Here is a 23,546-nt window from a genome sequence, read left to right on the forward strand (position 1 = left end):
GTGTCGGCCTTCACAGGGGAAGTCGTACGTGTTCGACCAGGTGTTCCCCACCAACACCACCCAGGAGCAGGTCTACAACGCCTGCGCCAAGCAGATCGTCAAAGGTGAGTCATGTGCACGTCCTACATATGTTTTTTCATGGCTTTATTGTTTAGGACAGTTGATGAATGCCAGGAAACAGCATAATAGAGAGAGGTTATGAAATGCAGCAAAGGCCCGCAGTTTAGACTGGAACCCTGGACCGCTGTAGTGAGGACACAGCCATGGCACTACTGGGCGCACGCTCTACCAACTGAGCAACTGGGGCACTGTGCGATTTGTCTTTTTCATCCAAAAGTGCATGAGTGACACAAAAGGAAGAAAGCCAATACAGCTTGAATTACAGAGTCTGCGGGTTTCCCCTAACAGCTTTGTCAGTTTACACTCTATTCACTGCCTGCACGCATTAGCATTGAGTAAACCATTTTCCGTGATACGACGCAGCCACAAAGCATATAGCTACGAGGATCGAAATGCTCTGATTAACACGTCGAAACTGGCGTATCCAGACGGCCCTAGATCAAACAAACCCAATACCCTCGGGACTCAGAGCTTCTTTGCTTCCCCCCTCCCTCCGTCTGCGTCTCCCTACATCTGTCCACCTCTTTCTCCCTCTGTTAGGGTCTCTCTTTTTTGCCACCTTCAAAGCGACTGTGAAACTCCATTGAACTAGTTTTTAGACGGAGCATGAAAAACGGATTGATTTGGTGAGAAAGATTACTCAGAGCGTGTGAGATTACCTTGGCTGAGGAAAGATGGAAATAAAAAAAAGGCCAGATTAATCGCAGAGCAGGGATGGAAAAATTCAAGGTTATGGCTTTAGCAAAATTTAGAAATGAGATGAAGAGTGAGATTTGAAATGCGTCAGGGGAAAAAGGGTAACAGAGAGGGCGAGCTCGGCCGGAGAAACGTTTGGAGACGCATGTCTGTGTTTACTCTTTCTCTCTTTCTCCAGCTGTCTGGTTCTCTCCGTTTTGCTGCCTCTTTCTTTGCCCTTTTAAATGTCCTCCTTTCACACTCATGCTGTCTCTCCTCTGTCTCTTCTCTTTTGTGTTTTTCCTCTGTGGTGGTTTTTGTTGTCCTGGATCTCCAGCTGTCTTTATTTCAACGATGGATTCTGTATTCTTTGCTCTCCAATGTGACACTCTGTTTGGATCTCACTACACCTGGCATTAACATGCATCCCCACATGCCTTGCGGGCAGAGTTTAATCTCTTTTTTTTAATCTCCAATTACATTTAAACAGCAATAAAACACATGCTATGATCCATTATTATTTGTCCTACCTGTCCTCTCAAAAATGGTGCAGAACATTTTGTCTATTCCACGCACCTTTTCATGCCGGGATGGTGCAGAATCGTTTCCATTTTTATTCGAGTTCAAAAACAAGGCACAAGAGCAGCACACCAGGCCCACTGTACCACAGGTAAACAATGGTTTTGCTGGAGACACATCTCGGTGTGATCAGCTGCCCAGTTAAACTTCTCCTGCCACTCTGGTTTGAAATATCTTTGGTTCTTTGGCTGTTGTTCTATCTTCCATTTCTTGAGGAGCAGAAGATTGATGCTTTTCTGTGGTCCTGCCTCAGCTGCGGTACTTGCTGCAGCACCACTTATATTTTTATTTATCTTTTATTTACTGGCCCAGGGATATCTGCTTCACCTTCGACATTTTGGACTCATAATCTTGTTTTAACTGCTGTCAAAACCAAACAACAGAACGGCTGTTGCAGCAGTATGTGGCTTGTAAATGTCCTGCCCCGCTTAGGGCCTGTTTCTATATTTTTTGGCTTTTTCAGGCAGAAATCACTTGTAGTGCGCTGGGGAGCACTTGGATGAAGCGCTTGTGCAGTGAGAGAAAAAAATGCTTCACTCAGTAAATATCTCAAGGTCTTAAAAGCGGAGGCAAAGCCAAACTATTATATCCTTGCTATATGCTCTGTGTATGGTGATATCAAATACAATGCCAGTAGGAGTGTTGTCTTAAACTTGTAGGACTAAAGAGGGCAAATGTCAAAAATTCCCTAAATTCAAATTGTCTGATAATAATATTGAGGTCTCTAATAAGGTTAAATATCTTGGACATTTTATTACAGAACAAATGACAGAGGTTTTTTTTATCATGCCGGCGCTTCCCTGCTCTATTTGCAAATAAACATGGAGGATTACAAGAAAGAACAATACCTTATGTGATTTATTTAATGCCAAATTCACAAGAAGGCAGGAATGGTTAAGAATTTGTCATAGCCTATTCACAAAAAAATGATTTAGCTTCTCCTTATTCAACAATCCTGTAAATTGCATGATTTTGTAAGGGAGTCTGGGGACTCTCACCACAGGCGACACAAATGTAGCCTATATTGTTTACTGTTTACTATAAAATTGAATAAAATTGAGATTACTTATTGCATAACTGTAGCATAAATGGTGAAATGAGTTGAAAAAGCGCATTCAAACAGCTGTAGACAAGGAGTAGCAGACAGTCGGTGCAGCGATGCACCGATCAGTAAGTCCTTTCTTTAGAGGAACGAAAGAACTTAATGTGTTGGTCAAATTTACAAAAATGCACAAATGATTAAGACTTTGCTGTACAGTAGCTGTTCAACAAAGCTTAATCAAGCTTCGCCTCACTAAACAACTCTCAAAATTGCACATTTTTTTTCTGGGAACATTTTGGCTACCACTTCAATTGACACCAGCACTTAGAGCTGTCCAAATGGGATTGAATCACCCAGGATGGATGTTGACATGAGGTGTAAACGGCCTCTTTGACAAGCATGAAGACACAGAGGAAGACTTGTTGCTGAGCTGAGAGCTGAAAGGGCGAAAGGCAACACAGGAGAGGGGAGCGAGGGGAGTGAGGGAAGAGGTGCTGTACGTTTTCAGCTGAGAGACTTTGTGATTAGTCTGTGGTCAGTTGACCTGTGGCAGCCGGCCTTTCAGGATGATGTGTTTTTCTTTACCCGTGTTTGACTTTTACCACAGGCGTTTATTAGACTGTGTCAGCAATATGACATTCAAGCCATGTGCTGTTTTTATAACCCGGACTGGTGTGGAGGTGTTGTTTTCACTGCGGCTCCTACTGGAGGAATGAAGAGCATAATATATCTATACTTGCTTGGTACTTCACCGAGTGCCTCCTGGTGACTTTAACACTGCAGGTAGATGTTGTTTATTGTGTGCAGTCACAGAGGTCGTTCAGCACCTAACCAAGCTTGAAAACCATGTGATTCTTAGTGCATGCAGGCTCTGAGGCACAGTTTGATCTGTCAGTGGAGCAAAGGTCAAAAATATTTGTCTTTGTCTGCTGTTTTGTTATTTTGTTTACCTACATGTGTGGCAGGAATCTGTTCTGCTGTCTGACTTTCCCCTTCTCTGCCATTCTTTATTTCCACATTGTCTCCTTCTTTGCTTTTTTTTCTTTCTTTAACACTGTTTTTTTTCTCCATTATAGATGTACTTGGCGGATACAATGGGACTATCTTTGCCTATGGTCAGACCTCCTCTGGAAAAACACACACCATGGAGGTACAGTACAGCTAAATAATTCAAAAGACCTCTCGCTGTGGCACTCACACATGAACACACACACTTCTTTTTTTATAGAGTATCTCCTCCCGTGCTCGCCCTGACAGTACATCTCCCTCCATCACTGTCATCGCTCACTATCTCGCCTTACCAGCCTTCTGTGGCCACTAACCTCCTTTACAACTCTCTCTGGGAAACAACCCTGTTCCTTTTCAAGTCAAAAGCCTCGCAGCTCTTCTTTCTTTTACTACCCTCTCTGCTTAATTCATCCCAGGGTCAGCATTTATCCCAGTCTGTCTTCATTCTCATGCTCTTATCTCGTCTCTTTCTTCTTGTAGGGGAACCTGCACGATCCCGAGGGAATGGGAATCATCCCCCGGATCTCGGAGGACATTTTCGAACATATATTCGCCATGGATGAGAACCTCGAATTCCACATAAAGGTTGGTGGGAATTTCCTTCCTCAATACACTCTGATACATTCAGTGGGAATTCAGCTCAGGCGCACTGATGTAATCCTCACGTGGATGGACTGAGTGGAGTCAGCCAAGCATCAATAAATCATGATATACAAACCATGATAATCCCGCAGTATTTGTAGTCCTTTTTTTTGCTTGTACACAGTCTTCTAATAGAGGATAATACCTTGCCAGGCCCAGAGGAGGACAGATTACTGCAGCACCGTTGTGTATATTTGAACAATGAGCATCCCTTGCATCCTCTCTCTTCCTTTATGCCGTGTTTTCCAAAGATCAGCCGCCCCATCTTTGTTTCTTTTGCTGCAGGTCTCCTACTTTGAGATCTACATGGATAAAATCCGGGACCTGCTGGATGGTGTGTTGATGAACTGAACACATGGCTTGCAAACAGTAAAAACACAACTCACATTTGTGAACACTGCACAGGTTTCTAGCGGCACACAGTTAGAAATTCAAACCCTTATAGCTACACCTAGGTGCAAAGGATTAACTGTATGTTTGCCCGTTTTACATATCTGCTCTCCCAGGGTCTTATGTTCCAAGTTTAGCGTTTAGGCCCTGACTCATCATAACGTCAGCCATTGTCGGGGCTGTCGTTGTCATCATCTCGCTGTCCTACCGACTCTTCGTCACACTTTGCCCAAAAAACAGAGTCTGTCCCTGGGGAGAGCCAGGCAGCTCCCGCTGTTTGCTGGCGGTGATTGTGTGATGTCATTTCTTTTTAAAACTTTAACCCACAAAGTCTTTGTTGCCTTCCACTATTGTGTCATTGTGGTTACTGTCTTTGGCAACTTATATAGAAAACATATCTTTGTCGCTTTCTACCATGCACGGTAGGTCTGGATCTCAACCACAACACTTTATAACATCACCCATATGATTATAAACAGTTTGCTGAGATATTTACAGGCAGAAACCGGTCGGAAACACGCTAAAAAAACCCACATATCTCAACGGTATGATGCGTACCGTCACGCCTCTTTTGGTTCCACAACGCTGGCACGCTCTATGTGGAACAGCGTTATGCTTGGCTTAGTGTGAAAAAACAAAGGCGGTGTAGAGGTGAGCCTCCGTTGGCCCTTGTCAGTGGCTTTTTGGCTGATCGAGCATGTAGAATCAGCGGTGACCTGTCGATGACAGAAATCCCTCTGATTTTAATGAGAGCGGTGTCAAAAAATGCCATGTAATCATAACAACGATTTCTATATCCCCAGAGAGGTATTTCCTTTTACACAGGCAGAACGTACAAGATTGTTGACTGCGGTCACAATCTTTGCGGTGTGTTTAAGTACAGCTTTTAGGGTTATGGCCTTTAGAGTAACACAATAGGATGAATAGAGTAGTGTAGCAGTAGTTTATGGGTTTCTTTTGCCCTTTTTTTTTTCACCTCTCAGTCAAGTCCAATCTGCCTTATTAAAGGAGGGTGTTACTGTATGCAGCCTGAGAGGAAGACTGCAAACATAACTCAGGGCTGGAAAAAGTAACGCTTGTTTGCATGTTTTTGGGGTAAGAAATTAAGTCTAAAATTTTATATAGACACCTTCGAAGCAAAACATATGCTCTTGGTTGTCACGGCAATAATTCAGTTATGATAACAGAATAAAACATGAAGCAGTTTTTATTGATGTAGATGAAAAAAACATCCAGGACGCCTTCCTTCATGCTTTTCGGCTTCAGGCAATAAAGCTTTCTGGTTTTGCGCATTAAACAGACAGATGCACCACAACACTGCAGTTCATAGTCTGATCGCTGAGATATATAAACTGTGTAAAATCATAGAGAAGCACAGACAAGGAGAGGTAGGCAGCATCCTCGTGATTGCATCTTTAACTGAGCCAGAGACAGTGGTAAAAGCACCCATCTGTATGCAGGGGAGTTCACAGCCGCTGAGGAACACTTAAGCCACGAACAAAAAAAGAGTCGACAACAAGCGAGATGAATCGAGGCAGCTCAGAGAACATCGCCCTGTGGAGGTATTTCCACAGAGAAAAAGTGACTGGAGGGTGCTACAACACACAAACGCAGGCACACACAAGCACACAGTCTTCAAGGAAAAAACAGCCTCCACAATCATGTGAAATTTAATTATCATTGACGAGATTTCGAATGCGAAATGACTAATGCAGGCACTGAGGCCAATTTGTGGCTTTGCCAGAAATTAGTACTTTGTTCGTTGACATTAGCGGAGGCATCCGGTTAACCTCTCTGTGACTTTGGGGGAAAAAAATAGTTCAGCTCCATTAGAAACATTCACAGCCAGAGCATCACGTAGTCTGCAGGTCTGACTCACATACATGACATGGTCAGGTCTGATTATAGTTGTGCCAAGAGTAAGAAAACACATTCACATGCAGCTGCTCATTTGCACACTCACGTCTGAACAGATGATGCTCTGGGTAAGACAATGACCTCTCTCCCTTTTCTCCCCTCACATCCCAGTGACAAAAACCAACCTGTCAGTGCACGAAGACAAATACAGAGTCCCTTATGTGAAGGTGAGTCATCAGCGGTTTGACATGATTGAGTTTGATTTCTCTGCCTTTATTACGTAGATAGAGTTATGGGTCTGTGTTAAAGGCATAATATGTCAAATTTGGACACTTTTCTTATGTACAGTGTTTTGTTGAGTTGTGTAGGCCTAATTACATTGTCCTCAGTGTTTCTTAAATCGTTCAATCGGGCCTTAAAGAGACGGGAGCTAAAACAGAAGGCGAATACAGTGCTGCAGTGCTGGGCAGTACAAGAAAACTGAAGCCTTTTTGAGCATTAAAGCATGTAAACTTATTCTAGAAGTAACCCAAAATAAAATGATGAACCTAAAAATGAGCATAATATGTCTCCATTAAGCAAATCTGAAATTTGTGTCATCTTTGTGTGAATTAAAATGTCTTTGTGCAGAAGGGTTGTGCATATGGAGGTGTCATTTGCATAAACAGTATGTTTGTTAGTGAATGTTTGTGTAGATGTTTGTTTTCTTCACTGCACAAATGAATGTATGCACGTGTCTGTCTTTGACTAAGGGCTGCACGGAGCGATTTGTCACAAGCCCCGAGGAAGTGATGGATGTGATAGATGAAGGGAAGGCCAACCGTCACGTTGCTGTCACCAGTGAGTCACACTGTTGATCCTCATGATGTTCCGACACTCACACTGTCAGACACTTGTCAGAACGCTATGTCAGATTTTTTTTCACAGTTCGAGTATAACAATATTAAGGTGCCAAGGTGAGAAATGCACATCTGGAACATCTGGTTTTAACAACTCCATCTACGAGAGATAATGAGGTTTCATCTCTCCTCTCCACTTTGTTCTATAGACATGAATGAGCACAGTTCCCGCAGCCACAGCATCTTCCTGATAAGCATCAAACAGGAAAACGTGGAGACAGAGCAGAAACTGAGTGGGAAGCTGTACCTGGTCGACCTCGCTGGTAGTGAGAAGGTAGGATGAATGGAGTGTTTTCCACTTAAAACAAAAGAATGCATAAACTCTGGGACCTCGTCTCAATTTGACATCAAAGAAACAGATAAACAACGTATAATAGCGCTGAATTTCCCCCTCAAAGCATTTTAAAACTCTTACTTCGCTGCTCTGCGCTGCATTTTTATAAATTCTATATTATTATAAAGAATCTGCCTTAGAGACTGAGGACTGATTTTTATATCGAGGGGCTCGGTTTAGTCTGCTGTTGATGCAATATCACGATTAGTGTTTGCTCATTTGGAGAAATCCAATTGTTTCCACTGACAGAGACAAAATACTGTTTTCTCAAAGTCTCAAAAATTCTTTGAAAGGGGTCTCAGCCAAGACGGGTCAAACTGAGGCGAGCAGCAAACAACTTAATGTTCCCTTGTTTCAAAGCCTTTCAGGTGAAATCTGAGTCAGCTCATCTCATCACACCCTCCATGAGACAATTTGTCTCCAGGACATAGGTCATACTCTGGAGAGCAGACAGAAAATACATTAGAGACAGAGCTGAACAGGACCCATGGCCCCCGGGTGAAGTATATCGTTGATAGTATTGATGCAAAATATAGAATAGTATGTGCTTAGAGTAGTAGATGGCCATAAAGTCTGGATAGATGCTGACGGCCGTGGTTTGTAGCTATTAAGTGCTGATACTGCAAGTTGTTTTGGTCGTCTCCAGGGGTGAAGAAGGGAATGGTTCTGCTCCAACAACTTCTTCAACGTTGGTATGAAATACTACTGAACAGGAAGCTGGTGCGCGCTCCACAGAAAGCTTTGATAGGAGAACTAACCCTCCTCTGTAATTAAGCTCTGCATTATCTCGCCGTAAATAATTGTGTCCCGTGACGATTATTATGACACAATGTGGAGTGCCTTTCAAGTAAAATGTGCTGCATAAACTGTCTCAAAAGCTGGTTGACACGCAGTGTTTCTTATCATGTTTTACATAATTTAATTGCTTCGTTTTACAGGTTGGGAATTTTCTTGGAAGTTTTCTGAAAGAAAGATTAAATTTTTGCTCATTAAAGGAAAAACAAAGACAAATTTCTGAGTGTTATTTGAGTTAACTTGGTTGTGTTGCGTTAAAATTCAGTTGTTGATTTCCAGAGAATATTACTTCCACTCCATTTAACCAAAATAATGTTCATTCATTATTTGTGTATTAACTAATTAAAAGGTGTGTTCACCAGATATGATGAATTGTGTGCTTGTCTGTATACGGGCTTCACATTTTTGCACGTTCAGCTGATCTGCTGTGGACTGATTAAAATACTTTCTTTGTTAAGTTAGTAATTAATTACAATTGATTAATTGTAAGTGTACTAATTGGATACTGCCTGCATTTTCCGTATAATTAGTACCAAATTACACAGCAATTCCCAGGAACCTTCCTTTGAATTTCCAGTTACAAAAGACGAAGCATAACAGCAAAATAAACACTTTTAATGCTGATGATGTACTGTACGAACTGATTCCTCCGATGTGTGTGTGTATCTGTGTCAGGTCAGTAAGACAGGTGCGGAGGGAGCGGTGCTGGATGAGGCCAAGAACATCAACAAGTCTCTGTCGGCGCTGGGGAACGTCATCTCAGCATTGGCCGAGGGAACGGTAGGTGGAAGAAAAATTATCTGCTGTCTTTCTTATCGCTCGGGCCTCTCGTGTATCCTGACTGCGTAATGCTTTTCCTCTTGTTTGTTTTAAACTGGCACCGCACGCTTGCTGCCAAAGCAATATGCTTTGCAAGATTGAGTCGAGAGCTGCAGTGAATTAATTGAGCGTATTAGATTAGAACTTCTTAAACGTCTTCAACGTCTTGGGTTTGTTTTGTGATGACATCAACAATCACTCGAAGCCAAATCACAGAGGACAATGATTCAGTCCAGTCTCTCTATAAACCTAACTCTACCTTAAAGCATCAGGTGAATGGTGTCTCAGCCACTCCGCCCCCCGTCACATGTTTCTGCACTATGTAACTTTAGTGAGAGGGCAGGATCACAGCATTACATACATGATTAGTTTTGTTTGTAGTTAGCGCCTAACAAATTATTACAGAGCTGAGATTTGTGTATACAACAGTGGTGGTACAATCAGAAAGCTCTGGGGGGCGCCACATCGCACAAAATGCCAATTTCTACATAATTATTCTTTAAATATATGTTAACTATGCGTATTTGCTTTCTTGTTGAGAGAACGATGAGGAAATAATACTGCTCTTATATCTGTGCTGTCAATAAGCTATCGTCAGTTAGCTTAGCTTGGCATCTGTTTCCCATGGTTGCCAGTCCTTGTGCTAAGCTAAGCTAACAGGCTGCTGATGGTAGTTTAAAGTTCTGACATTGTAGAAAGTGAGGGTTTTTTATGTCTTCTTTAAATACAAAGCAGGTCTAAGTGCTGTATAAATACTATGAAAGTATAAAAAAAAGAAACGCTCAATCCACAAAGAAATGCACGCAGCCTGTATTCAGAAACTGCCTCCAAACAAGCCGTCAGGACTTCTGTAAGGTTGTGATGACACAACTTTTCAGCCACCATGCATTGCTGCGAGCAGTGGTGATGCGGAAATGCAGCGGTCGGTATCTGCTCAAGCCTGTGAGAGCTGACCAATCAGAGCAGACAGGCAGAGCCCTCAGACAGCGGGTGAATAGAGGTGCTGCAGCAGTATGAGAAAAAAATTGTGTATATTTTCCCAAATGTTGAACAATTTAACTGAACTTAACTTATTATTTTCCTTCCTAACCACACACTAGATGATAGTAGACATTTTAGAGAGCAGCAATTTTAAAATCGTTGGCACTAGAGATAAAAACAAAATGTCGCTGACTGTAATTGTGGTTTTACTGCAGTGACATGCTAGTTAGTTGTCTGTCCCCTCACCCACGATGCCCAATGCTGCTACAGCTGGTTACTAATTTCCATATAAGCAACAAGTAAATCACTCTACAGTCCTTCCAAGCTTCATCATCACAATTTAAACATTCACCATCTTTTATTATCATCTTTTTAACTCTCAGGGAACTCCTAATAAAACAGTAAGCCTCACTGGCTGTAAATGCCTCACAAATCTTTCATAAATCTACCAGCATTCATTCTTTATTCACTCGGCAAGGGCAGAGGAAGACATTCCAGTGGTTAAAAGGGTAATACTGTGAATGATGCGGCAAACAGAGAAACCTCTTCTGTCTTTGTTCTGTGCTGATGCTCACAGCACCCCGTTTTTCATTTTCAAAAAGAAAGGCATGCGCTTGCTTGGTGGTTCAGCAATTCAGAATGTCTTCCACAATCTTTTAATCCTCTTCCATCTGTCTTTTTTTTTATGTCTTTGTCTTTTTCTTCATCTCCTTGCAGAAATCCCACGTGCCGTACCGTGACAGCAAAATGACTCGCATCTTACAGGACTCTCTGGGCGGGAACTGTCGCACCACCATGTTCATCTGTTGCTCTCCCTCCAGCTACAATGATGCAGAGACCAAATCTACCTTGATGTTTGGCCAACGGTAACTTGCACCAATGCTAAGCAGGCCTGGGCTGCAACACAACACACATCTCTGTCTCGCATAGCTGCTGCTGTTGGGATGTTTTTCTGCTGAAATCCTCTAAACTTAGATATGCTTTTCACATATTACTGCCTCTTACTTTCATTTTAACGACCCCGACTGTGCTTGGGAGGCAGGGTCTTGTGTTGCAATTTAATTTCTGATCATGATGGGATTCCTTAAAAAGCATCTTCTCTAATCTCTGATTTCTTTTGGTTTGCTTGGCAGCTTTCCACTCCTATTGCTTTCTGTCAACTCAAGGGAATCGGCAGATGGAAATTAGCTCCCCCAAAAAGCCTCCGTATGCATCTCAAGCCTTTTTTCCCCAACACCAATGTGTTCCTCAAATAGAGACTGACATGAGAGTTGGCTGAAATAAATAATGTATGACCAAGCAAAGGGAGTGACAGAATCCACAGCAGACACTTGTATGTTACTGAGCAGAAAATGTGGTCTCTTATCTCCCTCTGTCAGGCACTTTAGCTGCTGAACACCACTGTTAACCTCTCTTTTAAAATCTATATAACACCAAAAATACAATGACAGGATATTTAACTAATATTATTTGGATACATCAGTGTTATCAACATGACAAGTGACTAAAAATGGTTCAGATATAGGAGTTTGAGGGGGAGCTGCAGCATTTTCAGCAGAGATATAGATTCTCTGGTTGGTTGGTTTGGGTACATAGTGCATAGATACAGCATATAAATTAGCCATTACGCTCAACATTAACTTTATTGCCACCTGATGTTTGATTATCAGCACTATCCAAATATGGTGCTATCTAAACTCTGATGTGATGACACAACCTGAGACGGCTCTGTTTGTATTGGTGATATCAGGGAATAAATGAGTAAGTACACAGTGTTTCTCACTGGAGTGTGAAATTAACTGATAGCCGCTGATGTGAAATTCACAGCCGGAGCTGAGCGCTGCTGTAGCATCATGAATGTTTCAACCCAGGCGACGACGCCTATTTGCGTCATAATTGAGCAATAATTTATAGCCACATACAGTACTCCGTCTTCTTATGAACTGTGTGACTGCTATTTTCTCATGTGAAAATCTTTAAAGAAGGCTAAAGCGCTTTCATTCTCGCCTCCGTATACCTCTTTCTCGCTACATGCACCATCAAACACAGTTGGCAGAAACCCAATTTGCATACCAATTAATGAGATGCAAGCCCATTTTCATTGAGCAGCCAGGGCTGAAATACCCTTGTTGACAGTTCCTCTAGTCTCTGCTGTTCTCTCACACTTTCTGTATCGTTTCCTCTCACCCTATCACTGTCTCCCTCCCTTCCTCCTCTCTTTCCTGCCCTTTCTCTGCTTCTCCCTGCATCCCTCCAATTAGAGCCAAGACCATTAGAAATACTGTAACAGTGAACCTGGAGCTCACAGCAGAGCAGTGGAAGAAGAAGTACGAGAAGGAAAAGGAGAAGAACAGGTCAATGAAGGAGACGGTACAAAGACTGGAAGCTGAGCTGAACCGCTGGAGGAATGGTAATACTCACAAAAACACAGAATATCTTCTTCCAGGGAAGAACTGTGAACATCATCCCTCAGGCATTTTGATAATATCATACATTCCTGTATTTAATGTCAGAATAATAATAGGTTTGTATTTTTAGTTTGCCCACTACTTTGGTTCAGACTGAAAAATCACAGCGACCATGACATTTTGTACAGACTGACTTCGGTGATCCTCTGGCTTTTAATCTAACGTGACCATTCGGATGACATTTTAGATTTTGAGTGAGTTGTCTTGACACCTACTGGGTGGGTTGCCATGAAATTTGGTGCACCCTCAGGATATAGTGTAATACCTGAATTCATCTAGCAAGGCCAAGTGAGGTTTTCAATGCAGTGCTGCAGAAATGAGTCCTGAAACCTGGAAATTAGTTAAAGAGCTTTTTCTTATATGTCAATAAATCTTGAAGCTTAGAAAAGGTGGACTAAGTGGCTAAATTAGACTAAAGAGGCTGTCGGGGACATTAAACGTCATCACGGTGAGCACAGAAATTCATCTACTTGACCCATGAATGTGTTATTGAACTTGATACGAGGCCGCTGCCCAGCCTTGTTTCCAATTTTGCCCGGTGGCCACTCGCGGTATTGCGATGAAATAAGAAACTGGACCAGGAAGTAAACCTATTTTGGCATGTGCACCAAGTGAGCAAGTTTTTATTAACCAAACAGCGATGGAAAATGAAAAGAAATAGAAAATAATGAGTCATGCGATCGCGGTGTAGCCTAACGTTAGCTTTTTACTTCTGGTGGTTGCATTTATGCTTCAAAAAATCATAAAAATTGTGTTCTATGAAGATTATCTCGCTTATGAAATGTGTTAACTTTTGTTTGCAATGGAGATTATTTTCTGCAGTAATCCAATTGAAAAACCCCATAGGCTTTTTGTCTGAGATGCCGGGTTTATGCTAATTTCCAGGTTGGCCTTCAAAAATCAATCATCCCTGAAGCACTCTGTTTGACTAATATTTTGGCTTATGATCAAAATATCTGCAAAACAAATAATTTAGCAACTTATTCCCATTTTACCAGCTAAGCATCAGCCTGTTGGTTAAACACGTTAGCATGCTGAGCTGAAACACAGCGGTGTCTAAGGACAGCCTCACAGAGCTGCTAACGCGGCTGCAGGCTCTGTCTTGTAAAACGACTGTAATAAATGACACTAATGAATGATATTTCATCCAGATAATGATTGTACACCAGGACCATTTTTCAAATTAAGTCATTTTTCCTTCCCACTCTGCAGTAAAAAATAAGAAGCACGGTATTTGCAGGCAGTAGCTTGAGCTGCAGAGTGCTGAGAGTCCAGAGACCACAGCCTTGACATGGCACCCTATAGAAAAATCCTTCTCCCTGTGCAAGTCTCTATTCATGCATGGAGGAGTATCTACTTAGAGGAATGAAAATTTAACATCCTGCTAGCCTGCAGACATTATTTTTCAGTCCACGTAAGTGCAGATTTAACCTCGTTTGATTTTATCTGAATACATGCCAGTAGTGAAGTGAGAGGAATGTAGCCAGACAGACTGGCTGGACTTGGGCCCAAAACACTTAAACATCTCTTTTTGGCTGTTTTTATTCAGACTTTTACACTCTGTATAATTTGATTCCCCTCCCCTCTTGCTGAAGGAGAGAACTGCTGGAGGCTTTATGTTTTATGAATCCTTATGTTTTAGTAATCCTCGCAGCGACGAGGGCTAATGCACATCTACAAAAAAGTCATAACTTACACTCTCCCATGCTCACCTGTGTCAGTACACGCGAAGACACGAGCACGGACGCACACATCCTCTCCTGCTGGACTGTAGGTCAAATCAAATGTCAGGGCTCTCAATGGTCATGATCGTCTGACATTCAAGCCATGTAATGAATCCTGTCCGCTGTTTTTCTTGAAGATCATTCCCTCAGTGCTTGACCTGAATTTCAAAAACGCTCCAACGTGTCTTTATTGAACACCTATCAGTGAAAATGACTTCTTTTATTGCTTCATCCTCTTCTGCTCCTCTCATTCCCCTTCACACACAAACAAACACACACACACACACTCACACACAATCTCTCCCTCCACTCTCTTCCTCTGTGTCTCTCTCACAATTTAGTGCTTTTAATTTCCTAATGGATCATTTTGACAACATAGTTGCCCCCATTCCCCCTCTCACTGCTCCCTATATTGTTGCCAACCTCAGGCCAGGAACTCCCTGGGACGAATGCTGTTGACCTCCATCTTGTAACGCATTAACCGACTCTTTAGTCAAGGATGGCCCAAAGACAGGACCAGCTGTCCCCTACAGTATATTTCACCCCGTCTCCTCAGGAGGGGGATCTCCGATACCGTGCCTTTACTTGTTTTCAGGTTTTTGTCTCGTTTAACCAGGCAGCTGTTCACCTTCAACTGGATAAGAAGACTTAATCAGTGAAAGGTGTCAGTTAGGTGTATTGTCTCAACTATTGATTACTTTGACCTTGTTTTAAATGGACAGAGCACTCAATTGATCCCTTCCCCTCCTGCTACATTATGTCAATCAAATCAATCACAAGAAACAGTAGAAGAAGGCTACCCAAACGGTGCAGTTGTAATACGAAGAGGGAACGTAGGGGAAGCTCTCGAATGTGGAAAAGTGAGACAATTTAATGTAACAAACATTTGCACCAATACACGCATTAATGCCACGAAGAACACAGAATCGGACCGGCAGTTGTTTCAAGCTCAGCCCTCTTCCTCAGGCAGCATCAAGAGGTTTATGATGACACAATGGACATGATATTTATATTTATACTGTATATCTGCAAATACAGCACAATAGAGTATCACATTATGTGCCTATACAACTACTTTGTGAAAGGAAATGTAACACTGACTGCATTGTGTTGTCTGTTAATATCTGTCAAACATTGAACAGAACAGAAAAGTCTCTAAAATGTTGATACTTAAAGTCTCATTTCATTTTCATCTTTTTCTTACAATGCAATATCCATCGTCGTGACTATGGCACTATTCATCATTTTTATGGCTGTATTCAGACACTTACAGCACTTTGTTAAAGTTAGGGAAAGATTGTGGTCTGGTTTGATACAGAAAAAGTTTACAGTGACTTTAAAGAAAAGACGTTTATTAATATTTAACTGATAGTACAGTCTGTCCTTCACCTTGAGCAGAGACATGACTATATGATGACATAATATATCCTCACAAAAGGACAAAAAAGACAGCTGGATCTCTTCGGTGTTAAATTGACAATCCCAGTTCATCCTAAAAATATTCAGAATAGTAATCCATGTTACAGTTATAAGGAGTTTTTAAATGTATAGTTCAACTCTTCACTCGAGCATATTTTCTCCAGTTTTATATTGTGTTGTGCTTCTTTGTAAAGGTTTGCAGAAGTTATTTTTCCCAAAGGAAATGTAATGTTTTTAAAATTCAATTCGGTTCTTGATCGAGCTTTTAATAGAAAATAGTTTACCCAACTGAATAATTGTATTTAATATCTGAGGAAAATTTTCATCCAGAATCCCCCAAGTTATATTTAATGGTGTACATTTTAAATGAAAGTTTAATGGCTTTAGCCAATGTTGGATGTATCGGTCCACTGACTTGCATGACAATAGAAGAAAAAGAAACGATGCAGCTGCTCTTCCTCTCTCTCATTACAAAATCTACATAATGATTGATCAATTTTAAATATGTTAAGTTGTTTTTCAGTAGCAGTGATTTTGTAGAATATCTTTCATTGGAAGATTTTTGAATAGGGCTCAATTGATAGACTATAGATTGTATACATAGACCCCAATCTCTGTTTGTATCCCATTAGGCAAAATATTCACTAATGTATAAATGTTCTTCTAGGGAACAGGGTTGGTGTGCTAATCCTTGCGAATAATGTTGTTCATGTCATAAATATGTCACAAATAATTATGTGAGAGGACCATACTCTTTGCTGGTAGTGTAAACATCCTGCTTTCATTGTGTGTACAGATTCGTGCCTGGAAGTGTTTATCTAAAGCTTTTGTCTATAAATTGACTGATGCTGCCTGAGGAAGAGCATCAGACCAGGGTTCTTTCTGGCATTGAGGGCCTGTACTCGTCTTGTGCACAATATGCATAGTGAATTTTCACACTTTTCTGCATTCAACTGCATTTGTCTTTGTTAAATAACGGAGGAGTTTGAGCCTAAGCTAGACACAAGACATCTGACATGTTAATGTTATAAAGGTCTGGTAATTCATACTGCTGCTGAGTCCGTAGCGTCAGGAAACTCATTTATAGCACAGAAATATCTCAGAAGTGAGATTTAAATGCAAAAGTAAAGGATATACGCTGAAGATTAACCCTCTGATCCATTTTTTACACATTAATCCACAGGAGAGGATTTGCAAGAGATAAGCCCAACTCTAAAAATATTAAATCTTTTCCCCCATCTTTAGGTGAGGATATTGTGTTAGAGCGCCTGAGCCCAGAAACAGAGGACGTCGTCCCCCTGCAGCCTCACGAGTCCGAGGAGCCGCTTCTCGACATCTGCAGCCCCTGCAGCCCTTGCTCACTCGCCTCCTCCATTGTGGTACACATCTCTGAGGAGGAGCGGCAGAAATATGAGGAGGAGATCCGCAAGCTCTACAAGCAGCTGGACGATAAGGTGATGAACGGGAAGGATCGTTTGTGTGCATGAATTAAGAGCCGTGTTCACGTGGTGGCTGGGATTTTTGTAATAATATGCACACGTTGATACAATGAACATATCATGCATGTATAATTCATGCTAATAAATTCAAGATCACACAGATAGTAGTGAGTAATCTAGCAACTATTAGGAGTAAATGTCACTGGGGAGATAGTAATGTACTACATCGAAAAGCATTAAAGCTGTAATTTATCTGACACGTCATGTATGTACACTGTGCTCCACAATGCTGTAATGTGGAATATTCTTGCTTTTATTAACAAATATTCCATAAAATATGCAGAGCCAGTTGTGCATCATTGCAGTGGCACAGTTGTATTTCCTCTACAATGCATGAGGAAACATAAAATGTATAAATCTTTTGACGTTTTCACACATGCAGGCATATCCAGATACCATACAGGGAAATCCATTTTTGATTTTTATGCCTCTGCGCCCGAGACAGCCTTGGCTGGAGGCATTATGTTTTGGGGTTGTCCGTCTGTACGTCCCATACTTGTGAATGCGATCGCAAGAACGGATTGAGTGAATATCTTGACACAAACGTCCACGTCTACTGAAAGTAGAAAAAGATGGACCCACATGCAACAGACAGCAGGCCGGCAGAAGGTGTAGTCAAAATAAACCACCGGATAACTGAACAGCAGGATCAGGAGCCCAACAACAGATGACGTGACAAAGACTGGACTTAAATACAAACTAAACTAAGAAGGGGATGAGGTGCAGGTGGAGTGAGGCAGAGAAACACAGGCGAGGGTAATGTGTAGGGGATAAAGGAGAGCTGATAGGCTGGGAAGAACACTAGGAGCAGGGCTGGGCTAGTGAGGATGATGCAGTGCAGGTCTACAGGGAAAGCAGACAGGGGAGAAGCAGAGGAGGGAACCTGCACACTGGAAACAAGGCAGAGACACCACGAAAGCATTTCGGAGATATATGAAATCAGCAAACTTGTTTATTTCTGTTTTCATTTGAACTGTAACTTTTAAAGACATACAGCAAAGCAAGCAAACAGCAGTGTTTCTAACTAACTGCCGTTTCTGGATGAACTCAAGCTGTCACGTTCTTTAAGTCTGTAGCCCAACGGGTAAATTCGTTCTCTAAACTAAAGTTAGTGAATGTATTGTTATTGTTGAGATGTGAAAGCATCAAATACGCATTTTAGATTAATGAAATGCGTGCACTTGGAAATTGCATTAATAAAAAAGACACTTAAATTGTAGATAAGGTAGTGCGTGATGCAGGGGTTTTCAGTCTATAACAGACGTGATGCAGGATGCTCCGTTTTTACACGTTAAGGATAAACCGTATTTTCTCCCACAACCCTGATTTCGAAAAAAGTTTTGGTTTATCACATCCAAGTAGTTTATTTTATCATATCCATATTAATATACTGTGATTTTGTCTGTGGTTGTGCTGTATTGAATAGTATTGAAGCTCCTGCACGTCTCTCAAGTGCAAGCTAGTAAATGATCGCTGTGATTGACGATGGAACCTAAAGTAAACGCGTTGACAGTGTCTGTACTTTACCAGTTTGTGTAATACATAACTGCGTCAATGAACTGTTTCTATTCCATGTGTCTGTTTGTCGCTGAAGGATGATGAGATCAACCACCAGAGCCAGATGGTTGAGAAGCTGAAGGAGCAGATGCTCGACCAGGAGGAGGTAAAAGACCTCGGGTTTACATCCTTTCATCAGTTTGGTTAAACGGCCCACAGTAGGCAGCAGCAGCACCTGTAAATGAGGAAATCAGAGACACACACTTTGAATAGAGCTCAGCCGTGAGAGGTTTATTATCCTGCCCTTGAGATGAACGAGAAGAAGAAAAAAAAACAACCTGTTCACGTGCCAGTGAGCACTTGGAAAACAAAGCATCATTGATCACGAGTGTATTTGTGTGTTAACAGCGGTTTAAATTGAAAAGGTTTCAGCGGCTGCTCAGATTCAAATGTTTAGAGGGAAAGATCAATACAAAGATTGATGAGGGACTGAAACATGTAGACTATCATTGTAACATAGCTGATAAACAAACAAATGCTCTGTAATGATCTGGTATGTGATTGAATATGCTGTGAATGAGCATGACTCCACCATCTTTGTGACTTTAGAGACCGTTTATCTGGAAGAAAATGGTTTACAGCCCTTTTCTCACACAAACTACAGTAAACAGGCCTGTCTGCCTCTATAGTATACGTTACTAGTGGGAACGAACAGCAATTAAAAGACTCCATTAAAAGGTAATTAAGACGAGTATTTACAGCATGTATTCATAACAGCAGCTAAACCAGTGGGCTAAACAGCCTGAACCGAGCTTTGGCACGTAGGGCACCGCTAAAGTAAGAGACTCCACATTTACAAAATTAGTTAATTCATATCCCCAAATGGGCCTGCTGTGGGTTGAGCTGACATGATGCTAACTACCCAGCCTTAGCTTGTGTACAGTGACACTGTTTTACATCGATTCCACCAAACAGAATATGTATGCCAAAGTGCAAACATGCAGGAACCCTGCGTAGAGCAACATCTATATTTAATGGCATCCATTCAGTCAGATGACCCACGGTGGGACGCTGCAGTGCCGTTGCAGCAGGATAATGTCGGCTCTCACAGTGTGAAGTGATAAGACGAATGTTTCAAATGTGTTTTATCTGCTAAATTACTCCTGTATCTTTCGCTAGCAAGACAAACCACACAATTATGTTTTATTAAAATACCATCACAGCAGCTTCGCTTTGTGAATAACAAAGAGGCTGCTGCTTGTTGTACACAACACTCCTATACAGTTGACATTCAGCTGTTAAATCTCCGTGTCCCTCAGCTTCTGGCATCATCCAGGGGTGACAGCGAGAAGGTGCAGTCTGAGCTCGGCAGGCTGCAGACGGAGAATGAATCCGCTAAAGCCGAGGTGAAGGAAGTCCTCCAGGCCCTGGAGGAGCTGGCAGTCAACTACGACCAGAAGAGCCTGGAGGTGGAGGAGAAGAGCGTGCAAAACAAGCTGCTGGCTGAAGAGCTCGCAAAGAAAATGGTGGGTTTGGCTTCCTGGAGGCTCAGTTTTATGCCATAAAGGTGAATATACAGCACATTGCATCAACAAATGGGCGAACAGGGAAAAAGACAAGGAGTGAAGAAGAAAAACAAAGAGGCAGATGAGATGATGTGTGTTAGCAAAAGCTGAAAAGACATGGACGTATACTGTGCTGTGATAAAGAGCATTATAGGAGCATTTCGGTAGGTATGAAATTATCTTTCCATCTTTCCATTTAAGTCCCTGTCTTTCAAGAATATGTTGAACTACTTGTTCAAAATGCAATTAGAGAGATAATGAGTAGAATTAGAGAGCTGCGGGGGGAAAAAGAGATTAGAGAGAAAGTTCTGATAAAATGTGCAGTCATGAAGAGATCCATGTCAGAAAAAGTATTAGGAATGTATTTATAAGAAGCGTGAGAAGTGAGAAGGCAATAAAAACAAACCCTGTTTGATTTTTCATTCTAGATGGTTATCAATAAAACATCACACGAGTATTATTCAAATTACAGCCAGCTCTGGCATTTCTTTAGCTCGACCTTTGAAATCACTCGCGGCTGGTTGTTTTGCACTATGACCACAAATAAACACTAATAAATATTAAAAACTGCGGCTACCAGGAGGACAAGTCTGACTCCACTTGATTAAGGTCAGCCTTCAAAGTAATTTCATGAATTCACTGCTCATGGCAGAGCTTGTTTGAGGTTGTTGTTGAAGACAGCCATCAGTATTTGCAAAGTTTATCTACAAAGCCTGGGACATCTGATTATTAATGTTGTTCTGCTTTTATTAAAAGGTTTCTTTTCAGTGACTGTGTACCGCCTGTAATCAGTGTAAAAGTATTCATGTTAGTTTTTGAGGAGGCTTTGAAAAGTCTCAAAAGCTCAAATTTCAAATGATGCTGGTTTCAAAATGTTTTGAGTCACGACAACCTAAATGCCCCGAAAACTTATTTTTTCTCAGTCAATTTCTTACTTGTAGAAAGAAATGTTGGAATCCTACATGAACATAGACACACAGAGGCAGACGGGTCCAAAATCCAAAATGCAAGCAACAAACGGCAAGCAAACAAAAGCTGGCAACAGAGGCAAACCATAAGCCATGGGGAGCAAATTAGAAACGCGGGGAACAGACACAGAAACGCAGGATGAAAACAGACGAACTGACAAAGGGCGAGGGAAAAAGACAGACTTAAATACACAAGGGCTAACGAACAAATGAAACACAGGTGTAAACAGAAAGAACAAAGTCAGGAAGTGGAGAGCAACGCATGACACATGAGGATGTAATCTACTGAATAAAACAGGAAATGACGAAACGAAATACCCAAATCCATCACACATAGTATTTTATGAAGTTTTGGTTATTTCACATTAGAGATTTCTGTATTTACTGTTATTTTCTTTGGTCTGAAGTGGGCAGAGCTCAGCTGGAAAAAGTCATGTCATGCCCTACCATGCACCAATCAGATGTTAGCTTTATATTAAGGAGAAGCTGGTGACATTTGGATTGTCGTTCATTCACTGTCAATCTAGTCCCGCATAGCCAGATCTATGTCCACACTTCGTTTTAGCTTTGGAGAAAGGTCTGACAGAACCCATTCTCATTCTGGTACAGGGAAAAACAAACGCTCTGGCTTTTTTGTGCACTTGTTTTGGCGTAACATTTACATATGGTGGGTTGAGCCCTCGCATTGAAACGGCTAAATCCCCACAAAAGAACCAAGCAGGCCTCGATTGATTGTACAGCTGAAATCTTTGACAAAACGTCCCATTTTTTGGCGTGTTGCTTGCATGCTGGTTGTTGTTCTTGTTGAGCAAAAACACTGAGCAAAAACAATATACAAAAGACGTCAGTTCAACGCTTTTGACAATGCTGAAAATGTTCACTTTTGATGTCTCAGTGATATTTTTTACAGGGTTCAAAATTTGAGCTGAAGCTGAAAAGATGTCTAAAATTTAATCGTAAAAACTTCACTTTGGACCCTGTAAGGATGTCACTTGGACATCAATAGCGAACGTTAAGAGGATGTCTAAAACAGACAACTGGCTCTCAACTGGACGTCTTTTCAACGCTGGCAAAGACGTTGAATTGACATCTTTTGCATATGTTCTTGCTCAGTGGGGACTCTGAACGCTTTGAAAGGAAAGGGGGATGCTGACTGCAATAATCCTCCAATGGCGGGCTTAAACCCAAAACCTACTTCCTGAGAGTCAGACTACTGTCAATCAAACCGCATCGACACAGTCTGCGTGAAGCAGATTGACTGGACTTTTGAGTAGCTGTTAATTAATTAAAACTCTTAATAAATGATCTAAAGATGTATTCTAAATTTGGATTGTTGCTTAATTAGTCTTGAATATTTAATGTTATTGAAAAATGGGCAGACATTTTCAGGGGCTTTGAAGTGTGGGAGGAGATTGTCAGTGAACAGTACAGCTCTTCTGACAATTCAATTCAAACTTTATTTCAGATTTACAATAGTAATGAAATAAAACATACAAGATAAAACCGCAGCAATTCATCACTCAATTCAAGAAACAGTTCATATGTGGAGCAGCTCTTCCCAGGGTTGGTTAAAGCCTCTGTGGTGCTGTTCGTCATCCAAGTGATACATAAAATTATACATTACATGTCTTAAAAGAGCCTTTTTTAAAGGCATTTTAAAAGGATTGTATGTGACTGAATCTTTGTGCACAGGAAAGTCCTTTTGAAAAAGCCAAATAGAGATAAAAGTACAAAAGAGGCCTTTGGCAGATCTGGTCAGTCTTTAATTTAAAGTTACTGTGAGTGGCTATTTGGACCAAGTGAACCATTATTCACCTTCTTAAAACATCTTCAATATTTCATGCACCGTTTTACAATCTGCCACGGTGTCCTCCCCTCCCTCTCTGTCTTTCTCACAAGCTGCTGCAGAAATTGATGAAAGGTTTTGACAATGTAACTACTCACTGCACAGTTTAGTCCCCTCAAGTCAGCTGAAACCTCAATCATCTCACTTAGCTCGCCTTCTCTGTGGCTTCTTCAGTCGGACGTGCCCCGACCTCTCACCCGACACGTTATCTGCTCAGGGACGCCGCCTGGCAGTCTGACAGGAAGTGAACCTGAATACAATAAACCATACAGGGATGTAAAAAACATCGTATTATTCCAGCTTCTCAGGGTCTTTTTCAGCTTCACCCCTCCGACTCATTGTTACCAATTCTCCACTTGCTGCTTCCCAGCTGTTATGCTAATGTTCAGCGTTGAATTTCTCCATATCTACAGTAAAAA

At 41.5% G+C, this 23,546-nt stretch overlaps 1 protein-coding gene across 2 annotated transcripts in view; it reads left to right on the top strand.

The window, feature by feature from the left end:
- kif5ab (kinesin family member 5A, b) overlaps nucleotides 1-23,546 on the top strand; it is a 76,156-nt gene that overhangs the window by 20,574 nt on the left and 32,036 nt on the right. For both annotated transcript variants that reach the window (XM_084349559.1, XM_084349560.1), the window contains exons 2-14: nucleotides 17-104; nucleotides 3,493-3,566; nucleotides 3,905-4,009; nucleotides 4,352-4,400; nucleotides 6,485-6,540; nucleotides 7,066-7,153; nucleotides 7,362-7,486; nucleotides 9,017-9,121; nucleotides 10,859-11,007; nucleotides 12,403-12,551; nucleotides 16,998-17,206; nucleotides 18,846-18,914; nucleotides 20,068-20,274. In XM_084349559.1, coding sequence (XP_084205685.1) covers nucleotides 17-104; nucleotides 3,493-3,566; nucleotides 3,905-4,009; nucleotides 4,352-4,400; nucleotides 6,485-6,540; nucleotides 7,066-7,153; nucleotides 7,362-7,486; nucleotides 9,017-9,121; nucleotides 10,859-11,007; nucleotides 12,403-12,551; nucleotides 16,998-17,206; nucleotides 18,846-18,914; nucleotides 20,068-20,274 — 1,473 coding nt within the window. The remainder of the gene's footprint in view (nucleotides 1-16; nucleotides 105-3,492; nucleotides 3,567-3,904; nucleotides 4,010-4,351; nucleotides 4,401-6,484; nucleotides 6,541-7,065; nucleotides 7,154-7,361; nucleotides 7,487-9,016; nucleotides 9,122-10,858; nucleotides 11,008-12,402; nucleotides 12,552-16,997; nucleotides 17,207-18,845; nucleotides 18,915-20,067; nucleotides 20,275-23,546) is intronic.

This window comes from Pagrus pagrus, assembly GCF_965226575.1.
Source record: "Pagrus pagrus genome assembly, chromosome: 3".
NCBI lineage: Eukaryota > Metazoa > Chordata > Actinopteri > Spariformes > Sparidae > Pagrus > Pagrus pagrus.